Source organism: Branchiostoma floridae, chromosome 2, assembly GCF_000003815.2.
Source record: "Branchiostoma floridae strain S238N-H82 chromosome 2, Bfl_VNyyK, whole genome shotgun sequence".
NCBI classification, from domain to species: Eukaryota; Metazoa; Chordata; class Leptocardii; order Amphioxiformes; family Branchiostomatidae; genus Branchiostoma; species Branchiostoma floridae.
In genome coordinates, this window is record NC_049980.1 from 992,028 (window position 1) to 1,006,772 (window position 14,745).

General features: G+C 44.2%; 1 protein-coding gene across 1 annotated transcript; it reads right to left on the bottom strand.

Annotated features, from left to right (window-relative positions):
* Positions 1–122: 122 nt before the first annotated feature.
* Positions 123–14,481, bottom strand: LOC118410536 (glutamate receptor 4-like). The gene is made up of 5 exons (XM_035812294.1): positions 14,323–14,481; positions 9,125–9,165; positions 7,915–8,097; positions 2,534–2,650; positions 123–1,037 (listed from the first exon to the last, which is right to left on the bottom strand). Exons 1-5 carry the CDS (start codon positions 14,402–14,404, stop codon positions 123–125), a joined length of 1,338 nt encoding a protein of 445 aa, XP_035668187.1. The 5' UTR covers positions 14,405–14,481.
* Positions 14,482–14,745: the final 264 nt, after the last annotated feature.

A 14,745-nucleotide genomic window follows, 5' to 3' on the forward strand; every position in this document is an offset into this window, starting at 1 on the left:
CGAGAGCCTGTAGAATGGCCAGGCTCCCTGTTGATTGTGGGAAACCATTCTAACGGGTAGGTCACGGCGTCTATGTGTCGCCGGGTCCAGGATTTATTTCAACTCAAAGTTGCTGTGTTTTTTTAACGGGGCCCGGCAGGGTCCAAATATAGCCCGGTAGCCGCAGACCCAAGAGACCACGTAGGGGACACGCCCGAAAATGCCAATACACACCAGCCCATGGCAGCCCATTTGGTTTTTCTATTGTGACCTAAGCATAACTGGGATACAGGGAAAAGTCCCACCACACTTACAATCCATTTCTGGACGAGAGTGAACAGCCTGCCGCCTTCCCTCAGCTGCAAGATGGCGTTGTTGAGCGGCTCCTTGAGCGGGGAGCCCGGCCGTAGTCCGACGGCCTGGGGCCTTGCCGTGAACCTGTTGCCGTCGTGGATGGACAGCAGATCGCACGGCTTCTTGCTGCTGTAGAATCGGGTCATCGCCGACTCCGTGATGAAGGCGACCTTACCCTCGCGGGCGAGCCTTACCCCCTCTATCGTAGAATTCACCAAGAGCGCCTTCTGATGGATACGGTTGTACGGTACGAAGGGAGAGGTCTTGAACATGTACTCGGTTATTCCACCGCCGAAAAGGGCCGGACGGATCTCGTCGTTTTCCGCCAGATCTTCGAACGACTGGACGGGGACCATGGGGGAAGCGGCCGGGCCGGAGATAAAGATGCCCACGATGGCGCCCGTGCACAGGATGAGCGTCCAGACGATGAAGTTGAACCAGAAGACGACGAGAAACCGTCCGGAGAAGGAGCGGGGCGAGTAGTCCACCCCCTGCCAGCTCATCGCGCTGAAGCAGATCCACAGGCTGTGCCCGAAGGTCGACAGTCGGCTCGCCTCGCCGACCTCTGCCGAGTACGCCCGACTCTCGTACGGACTGACCCGAATGATGACGAACAGGACGATGCCGGTGATGAGAAACGACGCCATGACCATAAACCATACAGGCATAGTAATGACGGCTCTCCACCATTCCCTGCCTACGATCTGAAAAAAAAATATCATTTTACCTTTGATTATTTTTCGCAAATTAAACTATGTGTCATTGATCGTCTGTTAGCTTCCCCAGGGCAATTCTGACTGGTTCGCATTGCTGCATGCTGCCAAAGGTGTCACTGCTAACAGATCTATATGCAGACCCGAAAGTAAAATGTTTACAGATATACAATACATTAAAAGCCGCTTAATTACACGACCCATTTGCCAGTGCATTCCGTGCAATTGTCCGAATGGTGCAACAATGCGAAGATATTAAGCTGGACTGCACCACCACGGGATTTTGGGATTTCGTGCAATTAACAGAAGTGTGCAATTGTCCGTTGTGCAATTAACTGGCTTCCATTGTACAGTAGAAGCCGCTTAATTGCATACTCAATTCGCCAGTGCATTTCGTACAATTGTCCGAATGGTGCAACAAAGCGAAGCTGCTAAGCTGGACTGCACCACCACGGGATTTGGGGATTTCGTGCAATTAACAGAAGTGTGCAATCAACACTGCAAAGTATGCCTACTACGCCAGGACAATTCCTGAATGGAACGGCCTCTCCGCCCACATTGTCGACAGCCCCTCACTGGACACATTCAAGAACAGGTTGCTGTCATCGCATACGTAGTCCAGCCGCTGCGCCTCCTCCATCCGCGTGATATTCCTACCAGGAAGTTTGCGGATTTCGAACTAGAACTAGAACTAGAACTGGCTTCCACTATAGTAGTTAACGTGGCGTTAACAATGTAGCTACAGCTATAGCTGGGCAACATGAACCAGTCAGAATTGCCCTACACAGACGTTTACCGAAACGTCTGTTGAATAAAACACTGGGATTTAGTTATTCAGTGACTGATCAACCTGATAGAACTATTCACGGATACTCTGTTTTCAGAATAAAGTTGAACTGTAATTTCCAACACAATTCTTTCTCGAAAAATGGACAATCCACTGCTTCCGTGACGTCACGTCATGTAGATAGCGAGCGTAACTCCGTGTAAGGCCATCGTCACATTTTCATTTCCGGCCGGGATGTTTACGGAAACTAAAAATTAAAGTTTAAAACTAAAATGAATATGAACAAGGCATGCTATTAGTCCAATTTCTTGTGTAGGAAATTACAGTTCAACTTTAATCGGAAATTTATTCGGAAATGTCTTCTACCAACACGGAGGAACTTTCAAGTCGAGACACTCTTTTTCATATATCTTAGCTTGGATCATACAACCAACCTGTCTTCCAGCTACATGATTCTTGGTCCAAACGTGAAGTATTAACCGATATACATTGGTAGTTAATGTGTAGCTACACCTATAACTGTTGGGCACTGTGAAACAATCAGGAAGGAGGAAGGTGACAGACAGTCACCGAACGTAGGTTATATAAAACACTTCATTATCTACAAAGACTTCGGTTAGTACGTGTTATGACACCCTGATGTGACTATTTACGGATATTCTGTTTTTTGTACGTGTTAGCCATGAAACTTATATCAGACCTCTCCTCCAGGTTTCTTGACCATTATCTCCAGACGTTCGTCCAACACGACGTTACTGAAGTCGATGACCGTTTCCCTCACGGAGGCGATGGTCAGCCCAAGAGCCATGTCCATGTCCTGTGAAAACAGAGGTCATGCTAAGGTCATAATTTGCAAAGGAGCCCTTGGTCTATCCTAGATGTACCCCATCCCAGGAGCGCTTCAGGGATAGGTCTGCATCCCGGATGTGCATCTATCTATCCCAAAAGTGCTTCTGGGATATCCAGAACACGTCGCAAGCGAAGGAGTGCGTTCTTGATGTCAAAGATGCCCTCTGATCGGGGCACACTCTTGATAAACATATCCAGTATATGCTCTTGTGACCTGCGATGTGTTTTGGATGGAGCAAATGCTTATTCATTCAGGATATCCAAAACGTGCTCCTTCGATTGCGACGTGTTCTGAATATCCCAGAAGCGCGTTTGGGATAGAAGCACATCTGGGATGCAAACCTATCCCAGATGTGCTTCTATCCCAGAAGCGCTTCTACGATACAGGACTATCTGGGATATAACAGCCCCGCTGAGAAGTTGTTGCATCCTAGACTGTCGTCTATCCTAAAAGCGCTTCTAGGATAGAAGCGCTTTTAGGATAGACCGGCATCCAAAATGTGATTCTATCCTAAAAGCGCTTCTAGGATATCCAGAACACGTTGCAAGCGAGGAGCGCATTCTGGATATCCTGAATGCGCTTTAGTTGGAGCGCATTCAGGATAAGCCGGCGTGTTTATCCAGAACGTGCACTTGTGGGAGGAGCTTAGTGTCTTAGGAGGCGGAGACTATCTTGTACGTGATTTTTCTTAGTCAAAAGGCCGCCATCTTTGTTCTCCGAACGCAGTCACTTTTGGATTTGATTGTGATAGAAGATCGCATATACTTACACCAAATCAACGTAGTTGGGGGGACTACGTGGGCCGGTCTAACCCTCACATAATCAGGCAAAATCTAGGTTCAGCGGTTGCTTTATAAACTGCGGATTTCGATCACGTAGATTACGGCAGGTGTCGCGAGGTCGAAGCAAGGACGTTATATCACGTCATTGGTCGAAGTAAATATGACTTTGGTGTAAACAATCACCGGAAGTGACCGCTGCCATTTTCTCGCGACGTGTTGACTGCATGGACCCCACACACCGAGGTAGTATCGATATCTCCGGTTCGATAGTTCGAAACAAAACCAGAAACTGAAATTCAGCAAACCATTAACAAAGTCACCCTGCACAGGAGAAAGCAGATGTCGGCCTCCTTCGACAGGAGCGCATTCAGGATATCCAGAATGCGCTCCTTCGCTTGCGACGTGATCTGGATATCCTAGAAGCGCTTTTAGGATAGAAGCACATTTTGGATGCAGATCTATCCCAAATATGCTTCTATCCCCAAAGCACTTCTAGGATATCCAGAATGCGCTCCTTCGCTTGCAACGTGTTCTGGATATCCCAGAAGCGCTTTTAGGATATAGAGGCATATTTTATCGCAGAAGCGCTTTTTAGGATAGAGTAAGACGACAATCTACTATTCTTGTAAGACGAACATCAGCTTCTATCCCAGAAGCGTTTTTGCGATAGAATACAACCTGGGAACTGAATGGCTTGGGGAATTGATCAATAAGCAGCTGGACGTTTTCATTGACTGTCATCATGTTTTATGGTACATTTTGTAGTACATCTTGGGATGCACTATTGAGAAGTGCTTTCTGTGTCTTCCATGCACAATTAGATGGATAAAAATCATGTAGTGGGAATCAAAAGGACAAAATAGTGTTTAATCTGAATGGAATTAAGTTTGATAAATTTCCCATTATCTGTGTACACTGTATACATATTGTATTCAGCAGTGTGTAATTACCTCTGTGCATTAACTTGCAACAAAGACAACTTTTATTATTAGATTTGTCATCTTTTCTTTGCCTAATGAATATATTTATCCATGAAGGAGAAATAAAAGTTACTATACAGTACGACAGGGCTTTGAGAATTTTTTTCACTAACTAAAAGGACTGTTGCAGATAAATATATAATCTCATTCAGTGCCTCCATACTTCTATTTCAGAAACAAGATGTCTTGGATAAATGACTGGGCCAATATCATTTCAAAAGTTCAATAAATCTTCAAAACAGTATGTTTAGGTTCAGCCAGATAGTTGAACATTTGTCAACAAGACAATTGTACAACATACTTTCAACATACCCGAAGTAAAAGTTTAACTCTACTCTACGCTGAAAATGCTCTGAACACAAGGGCGCGAGGACGTGTCGTGATCGCGAGGTCGAACCAAATATGGAAACCTGGGCGTAAACAATCGCCGCTTGCGGTCCTGTCAATCACCATGATTGACGGCGACAAAGAAGCGCGTCTGGGATATCCAGGATGCGCTCTGGTTTAGAGCGCTTTTAGAATAGAAGCACATTTAGGATGCAGGCCTATCCCAGAAGTGCTTCTATCCTAAAAGCGCTTTTAGGATAGAGCGTATCTGGGATAGTACAGAAGTTTGCCGGGGCTGGCTTTTGTCACTTTCGCGTACATGACGCCAATGTGGCTCCGTGGGTTCAGGCCTCAAGATTTTTTTTTAACTCGCAATTAATGTCAATCCGGAACTCGACGACAAATAAACACCGTAACCTAATAGTGAAACCACCAAGGGTATCAGTTTCTTTACAATGATCATAGGTTTGGAACCGGTTGTGTTTTGACGTGTTTTTTTGCGCCTAAAACCACGTCAGAAACATCCAGAGCCGAACCTCTGCTTGCTTGAGTACCCACGCATTGTTCACCGGTGTCCACCGGCGGCGTTGTACAGTCAAACCTGCCCAAGCGACCACCTCTTCTTAACGACCACCTGGCCATTACGACCGTCTTTTCTCGATCCCGAAAATTTTCCCCATTGACGTAAGCATAAAGCGACCTCTTCACAACTTGGTCAACACGACCGCGACCAAAAAAAATTGGGACCGCACAGGACCAAATTCACTGCGCCCATAATAATGACCGTGTCATTTTCAACCTTGAAGTGTCCTCAGTATTGTTAAGACAGGTTTTGACCACCTTGGCTAATTAACTGACCTGGAAACTTTCTGGTGTAATAAATGTTTACCTGGTGGTAATATCATAAAATCTTCAATTACTGGCCATGTATCATGTCCATAAGATTTAGTCTGACTTCATTGGTTTCACATAAATATAATTGATATTAAATTATATGAATAATAAGCACTGCTGCATTTTATCGCTTTTAGGCTCTTGGTGCATCGCTAAGGTATATCTAATTGAAGTAAATTTGGTATGTATGTATTCATCAATAAGTACTCTATAACAATCAGGGGGGTACATGCTTGCTGATCCAATAATAACAAGGATATTCTTTAATATGTTAAAAATATTGACAAAAATGGCATATTGGCAATATTCATGAAGGTCTTGTTAAGTCCTAGTGACTTTACAATGTACATTCCCACTTGGATGTTGTAGCACCACATGTCTACTTTCTAAAAATGTCTTTTATGACCGCAAAATATATTGCATATGGTTGCACCTTCTGAAATAGAAAAAAATTACAAATATTCAAGTTTTGGCTCCTCCATGGGTGAAATTTGATATCTTTGTTTGGACAAGTGGACAATAAGGGCAATTAACTTGTTTACTTAGGGCACTGACAGCAGGGTAGCTGAGCACCTGAGGAAAACAATTGCCAGGTGTTCACACCTTTGCTTGAAAGTGGCATAGGTGGCAGACAGCTTGGCTTGGGTTATATCAACAAAACACAAACATGGCTGTAATTTAGTGTAAACAAGGAATATGTTACAAGAATTGTTATGAAGCATGGATTTCAAAATACAATATGTACACAGAAGACATAACTGTCTATCAAAGATATGTTTGCAATCAGAACAAAATTCTCCTTGAAACAAATGGAAGATGCTCATGTACACTGAAGTTACTTGAATCAAACTGTTAAAAGCTCCTTGCTTGAATGTTGCAAGAGGCCTTATGAGGGCATTTGGCATGAAGGGATTCAAGTGACTTATGTAACAAATTTGGTAAAACAATTGTGTACATAAAGGGAATTCTTAGGCAGCTGGTTATTGACAGAGTGACCGAAAGTTCAAAATTAGAGAGTAAGACGTAGTTAATAACAGCATGTTATAGCTTTACTGCCATTTATAGCTTAAACAAATATAGAATGATACAAATATAGTGTCAACATTCAACTATGTCAGTGCACAACAGGTAAAAAGCTGCATCTGTTCAGGGCCAGCCCGGGACAGGCAACAAAAACCTTTGAATGTGGGCTCTGGAGCTGTCAGAGCTGGCCTGTGTGGCCCTGAAATTACAGTCTGGCGACAGCTTAAGCATGTATTAAAGGAGCAGCAAAATGTGTAACTTAGAGTGGTGCAATACTCTTTTTAACAAGTTAATTACACTCCCAGACTGAAACTATCCAGGTTATTGCCTGTTGTTCCTTGACACACGAGGATTAGACGTGCTTACACTGAGACTTTGATTACAATACAATCCGTTATCTCTTTATCTCTATCAAAAGAGTGTTTTCTCAACTATAACGTCCTTGCTCTTGTGTAAAAAAGTGTGTGTGTGGTAGGTGACGTAACCGTAGTATATCAAAACAGACTATTTGTACAACAGTTTTCATCTGAGCGTTGTTTTCTATCAAATACCTTGTTTTGGAATAAAAATCGATTATCAAAACAAACAAAGCCGGCATCAGATCCAGGAAAGAACATGGGGAATTATCAAACTATTGGTCAGCTTAATTGGTCAGATTACACCCTGGTTGAATTTGGTTATCTTTATAAGATTCTGTCGGGCTATTTGTAATTAAAGTGGTCAAATTTGATGAAACCGTGAATCAATCAGTGTGTAAGTTATTAGAAATACTCCTAAACCCAGGAAATCCTTTGTCAATCATAATACACATCCAGCACCAATCCCAGACAGTCTGATATTTCACACTCCACAGGAGGACAGGTATCACCCCACTTGGTCCACTGGCACCCTCCCTGCATTGTTATCACACTGGGCGGGGAGGGGGTAATTATCGAACAATAGGGGAAATGAGGAAAATTCAGGGTCAAAGGTTGTATCTATGTGTTGCTAGGGCAGCCAACGCCCGCTTTGCTGGGGGTCTTGAGATATGTCTTAGTCGCACTGAGTCATCGATTTTCGATGATAACTAGCGCGATTGTGTACCGAAATCGGCCAGTTTGCGTCGGATTTTGACTGCCATTACGATGTTATGTTCAAAATAAAGATGGCGGATGCACGTGGGTGGGTCAATGGGGCAGTCTACTTTAATATGAGAGGAAATTTCGTTGTATAGTGTTTTCCTTACCCCTCTGATGATCTCGCCGACCATTCCAACCCAGTTCCCATCGGCACCCTTGTAGCCGTACTTCCTGTCAGCCGGCTCCTTGATAACGAAGTCGTACCCGATGATGTCCATCAGCTCCGTCAAGAGGTCCTTGTGAACCCCCTCGTACGTGCCATCCTCTTTCTTATACAGGAAGCCGGGGTACTGAAGGGAGAAAACACTAATAAGGAGATCAAAGTTGTCTTGTCTGTAGTTGACAGAATTTTCATCAAACAGTGACTACTTTTTAAACACACGTATGTACCTTTCGATGGCTATCAGTCCATCGTGGGCAGAAGATCCACGCAAGCCTCGACCTAGTTCTCACAACTCTCGCGAGAACTAGGTCACTCTGTGAACAAGAAGGACTGATAGCCATTGAAAATTTGGAGATACGTGTGTTTACCTTTAAAACAGTAGTCACTGCTTGATGAAAATTCATACGTGACTAATGAATGTCTTCAGGTCTAGGCTGTAGTTTCAGGTCACTAAAACATTGTCTCCAATGGTGATGACAAGATCGACAGTCGCTATGTAATGCTACGGTCACGATTGAAAAACGGGTCCCGACCGGACAGTTTACGGGTTGTTTTCTGCACTTTCGGGCGTGGCCCCTTGGGATATCCTGTAATAACCTGGCTATTTTGGGGCACGGCAGGACCCCGGATTTTTTTTTTAAGTCTGACTTAAAATCCGCCCGGGACCCGGTAAAAAAATTTTGGAAGCCGTGACCTACCCGTGAAAACACCGAGAGTTACCCACACGGTATCCGACAGTCTACCGGGACAAATCTATGGCTTCAGAGCCCGGTCGGGGCTACATTCCCAATGCAATTGTGACCTTAGCATTAAGTATGACAGCCATTCTTTTAAAAAAGACGTTATTGAGACCTTTTAAGATAACGAACGCCATGAACAGCTGAATGTTTGAAGGACGTATCCAACGGGGGTAATTTATAATATAACTGTTGCTACTTTAGCGGATATTGTTTAAGCTGGCCTTTTTTCACAGTGGCGATATTAGATACCCGACGGAGTATACTAGTTCTAAACGTTTTCGCTACAAAACAAGGTGGGTTTCGGCTATAGAACACTATAAAAGTCCGTCAAGAGCTGAAATGAGATGGAGAAACATTTTGGAATCATATAGAACAGATACTTATCAGTATACAGGAAATAAAGGAAAACGGTACCTGCATTACGCCGACAACAAGAGCTCTGGAACCGATGTTACCTGGAACGGAAGGGTGAAAACAGGGGATCACCAACGTATACGTAGCAGTTACTCAAGTAACCTTTGGACCTGGACCGTACCTGTACCTGAAATTTCTGTACCGGTACCCACCCATAGTGTTAATTGTTTTTCCCTTCGTCGTGGGTGACAAACTGTAGAGGAACTGTGACCATCTGGAATTGATAAGCTGAGACCAAGTTCCGAGTTGTCAACCTAAAGGTGGACTCTCACTGCACTTGGGGCACCGGTGCGGCACTGCGGGGTTCGTTCACTGCGGCACTGTTGTGTTATTTTCACGATTTTCAATCATTCAGATATTGTGTAATACGTAAAAGCATGACTTAGAAGACAACAAAAATATACACAAAATGTAAGAGAATTTCGTTCTTTATCTCTGAAATTCGTTGAGTATATTTCAAACCCCGCAGTGCCGCCCCGGTGCCCCAAGTGCAGTGAGAGTCTACCGACTGTCACCGGCGTTTTCGTATGATGGACACCTGGACTCTAGTTTGATGGCTTAATTAACGTTAGTTACGGATAGTAGTCCCTTTTTTTTACCTTTGTATAATATATGATGACTGTTCAGTAGTTACAGGGTTTATCTTCACAATTACTAGTAGCTTGTTATGGTTGACATCGTAATGACGTAATCTACTGAAGTTGTGATATAAAAATTGTAAAAGCCTCCAATGATTGTAAGAAACTTATCCCATACTACAACTCCTGTATTAGTTAGATAAGCCCTAAGTTAAGTTATAGCACTGTAGTTATGTAGATGCCATACTTTGTACCTCGTACAATTGTTGTGCAATAAAGTTATATCATATAAAAATGGATTTCTATCAAGGCAAAGGGGGATATGTGATGGGGTCACTGATAAGGATTTAGAAGTGCCCACAAGTGACCCAGATACAAAGGCACCTCTTGGAAAAGGCCAAATGCTAGAAGGCGTTCAAAACAACAGGTGCTAAAGAATCATTGGCATTCCTCCAGACTCCCTGTCGACGATGTCGTCCAGACGTGACAAATCTAGCTTACGCACTTTTCAGAGTGTCTTAAATGATGAAACAAATCCCCTGAACAGTTTCTTGTCAGTTTGCAAGTCACACAGTGGCTATGATATCCGCCGTGATAGACGTGATTATGACTTCACGTAGTGAACAAAGAGACACGAGCTGTCATTTATGCCTGGAGCTCTGAAGTTGTACAATACGAAATTATCTACTTCCTGAACGCAGCATGGTGTACATAGCGTAAAACTGACTCCTATACAACTGAGTTAATTAAGGGCTAATGACCCGCCCCGAGGTGTATATGGCATCATAACGCCTGGGCCTTTGCTATCACCACCGAATAAAACCACCGATGTGATTTCAATCATGAATCTGAACTCGTGGGGAGTCCATGCCCTGTGTTAGCAGTAGTTTTAGGTTGATTAAAAGAGTTGAAAGTAGGGGTGGGTACCGGTACAGAAACTTCAGGTCCAGGCCCGGTTCAGGTCCAGAGGATCAGGTCTTGGTCCGGACCTGAACCTGGACCTGATTCAGTATATAAAAACTTGTGAATGGACAATAAATGTTCCATTTAAAACAATTGTCCATTTCGCTACAAATAAATCTGCTTTGTGTAGTATTCGACTCCCACTGACGTTTTGAAACCCTACAAAGCTAACTGCCTCCGTACAATTGACTGTAAAACTTGGCGACTATAGACTCTACTCTATTTCGCCCTTGTTATTTTCCTCGACCGGTAAGCCCCAAAAATGTGTGAATGTCTGTTCATATAATCTGTTCATTTTCCAATAGGTCCAACATCCGGTCCATCGAATTTTTTCAGGTCCGATTTTTTTTGACCGGTCTAATACGAAAAACCGGTTTTGTACCGGTACACCGTACCAGGACCAGTGCCCACCCCTAGTTGAAAGCATACTTCTGCAAGACTCCGCCTCCTGACCTGAAGGGCATCACTATTATAAAAGGTATTGGCCTTCAGATTATTGATACATTTATTGTCATGTTCTCTGACATTGAATGATATGTATTGCTGATGTGTTACTTACAGACCATAGATAGAGAACTGATTTTCAGATTTGCCCTCACATAGTAAATTACATTTCTGCAGAAGATGTCGCTCACAGATATTATATTCCAACACTATCAATTATTCCATACTCACGGTGAAACTTATCGAAAAAACCTTACCGATGAACGGAGTAGAGGGTACCGAATATCTGCACTGGACAGAATTACAGTTACAGTCTAACCTGCCCAAGCGACCACCTCTTCTTAGCGACCACCTGGCCATTACGACCGTTTTTTCTCGGTCCCGAAAATTTTCCCCATTGACGTAAGCATTAAGCGACCTCTTTACAACGATTATCTGACCAACGCGAACGCCAAAAATTGGGACCAAATCCCTGCCATAACGACCGCGCCATTTTCAGATATTGAGGAGTAAGCGAAGTTCAATGATAACTAGCGCGATTTTGTGCCGAACTCTGCATCGGGCATGTTGTGAGTCGATACTCTTCTAACCGACCACCTGACCAAATCTTTTGGTCGTCTCAGGCAGGTTTGACTGTACATAGTTATGTCTTTATCTATAACAATCCATCTGGAGTATTATTTCCAGCCAGTGGGTTCTCAATTTTGAGTGAGATTATGAGGCCGATTACATGTTCGAGGCATCTCCTCGGACACAAGACCCCGGGCCCGCTTTAAGCTAAGGACACCACCCGCCGTCCGTGCAATTTGCCCGTACGTTTTTGGGGAGGCCACGTCCGCCACGTATTTCTGAAAACGTGGGGAACGACTGGCAAGAGCAGGGAGGGAGTGCGTCAACACGGCGACGCCTGCACGTAAAGTTCTACGGCGTGTCTGCATGCGTGCTCCAAAATCCGTCGGATTCCCTACGTGTTCGTACGGAGGCGGTACTTACCACTTACGGATCCCAAAAGATTGCCTACGCTTTGGCACGTACACAGCACGTATTTGCACGTACGGCGGGTGGTGCCCTAAGCTTAACGTCCATTCCGAAAGACAACTTCCATTCCTTACAACATGTCCGAGCCGAGCCGACCCTGGGATCAAACTCAGACCCACTGATCCATGGAATTGGATGCAGATGGCCAAGCAGCGGGGTTGCTTACTAGGAAAACAGCTCGGCCACGGAGGATTGAGCATGTAAGTTCACAAGAAATTGAACTAATGATGAGGAGGGAAATACACAGCCACTGCACAGCTCACCAAATCCGCAAAATGTAGATCATCCATGCAGAGGATTCGGTCACCACACACCCCTTGGGAAGGGTACGACTTTCTTGCATACCTTCTTCAATCCTAGTCTGGATATCAGACCCCAGCCCGATCTCTTAAATTTCTATCTTTCTTCTTCTTCTTCTTCTTTCTTTCTATCGTGTGGAGTTATTAAATAGATATTCTTCTAGATCGGACTGGGGTCTGGTATCCTGGCTACCTTTACTGAGGGTCTGCATGGGGGGTCCTGACAACGCTTTACGCTAAATTCGGGACGGTCGACAACGCTTTACGTTAAATTCACGAAGGCAGGCAACGTTTTACGCTAAATTCAGATAGGCTGACAACGGTTTACGCTAAATTCTGGAAGGCTGGCAGCACTCGACAGAGGCGGGGTCGTGCTCCGCAAGAAAGATTGAAATTTTGACTCTCTGAAACACTATTCCCTGCATTTTGAAGGGAAATTTTCGCTGGCAAACAAAGCTAAGTTAAATGGCATTTCTAATTAAAGAGTCCCAGGGGTTCAGCGTAAGCTTATGAGGGTGACGCCAGCCAACTTATTTTTGCCACGTCGAGCGCCGAAGGAAAGTCCGGGAAAATTTTGAAATCCTGCCCCCCTGAAACGCCAGTTTTTTTGGCTATTATAGAAAACTAAGTGAAATTACATTTCTATCAGTAAAAAATGTGTTTGAGGTTGACACGTCACATCCCCCAGCCATGATGCATATTTTTTACGAAGTCGATGACCGAAGGTGAATAGAGTGGCAAAGGAGATCCGGCTAAATTTTGAAATCTTGACCCTCTATAAAACGATATTTTGTGCATTTTGATGGGCAAATTTCTATTAGCAAAACAGATCTTTGAGGTTGACACACATCCCCAACATATTTTCAGAATTTCGAGTTCCAAAGGCGCGAGGCGGCACAAGGAGGACCATGGAAATTTTGAAATCTTGACCCTCTAAAATGATATTTCCTGCATTCTGATGGGCAAATTTTGCTGGCAGACTAAGCTAACTTCAATGACATTTCTATTTGCAAAAAAAAGAAGATTTTTGAGGGTATATACCATATTTTTACCATGTCGATGACCGAAGGTGAAAGGAGTCGCAAGTGAGGTCCGGCGAAATTTTGAAATCTTGATCCTCTGAAACGCAATTTCCTGTGTTTTGAAGGACTAAATTTGCTGGTAGACTAAGTTTCGACTTACGAAATTTGGGAGGCCAGCTACGATTTACGGGTAATTTTTAGGCTTAATTACGCTTTACGTGAAATTTTTAGGCTAGATTACGCCTTACGTGAAATACACTGGCTACGCTTTACGGTAAATTTTCCATCCTCACTACGAATTACGTGAAATAAAATAGCTTACCCTACGAATTACGGGAATTAAAAAGGCCTGCCTACGCCTTACGGAAAAGAGCATGCAGACCCTCTTTACTTGGAGGTAAAAGACGGTGAATCCCCAGCCTCCACTATATAATAATAATCATCTGGTGTATTTTGCCAGCCAGTAGGTACCCCAAGTATGAGTAATGAGGCTGTTTAACGTGGTCGAGGCACCTCCTCGAGCACGGGACCCCCGTTTTACGTCCCTCCCGGAAGACGATTTCGTGGAAAACTTCGTGAGGCTACAGCAATCCGGACGTCCTTGGTTGGTCCCCCATCCATGCACTATCCGGACCGCGCGTTGCTTAACTTCCGAGATCGAGGGATCGGGTGTACCAACGCGCCACGCGGCCGTAGCTTATATATGTACTAAACCAGATTGATAACGGTCCACTGGTTCACTCACCGTACGGCCTACCAGCGTTGTCCTGATGTTTGTCGACATACTGGTCATCCCAATGTGAACATAATGTACAAAGAATGTTTTCATTCAACCAATAGGGCAAACGGCTTACCTGTGTCGTTTGTCTGTTGCGCAGTGACGGTAGAGGTAGCCCCGAGAACGGTGCCGACAAGGAGAAACATCGCCCAAGCCATGTTGTCCGTTGAGCACTGTCTCAAATTCTCTTTCTATCCGCTGTGTCTCTCTGTCAGTACGTGCCACACCTCAGGCACACCTCAAGGACAAGGGTGACCTGGATTCCTGGAGTCAATAAGAGGGCAGTACCAAAAACAGTGCCTCAAAGATAGGGGTGTTTTGGTGAACGGAGCCTTTCTATTTTCCGATGTCATAAGCTTTGAAAAGACTTTGTATTTTCCCTTTTCCCTTAGCATTGGAAGGTAGCGAAAACTCTGCTTTAAATTTCTTACCAGGAATTTATTAGCCTGGTTACCAAACCCCAGCCCGATCTCAAGTATCCCAACACGAAAGATATATC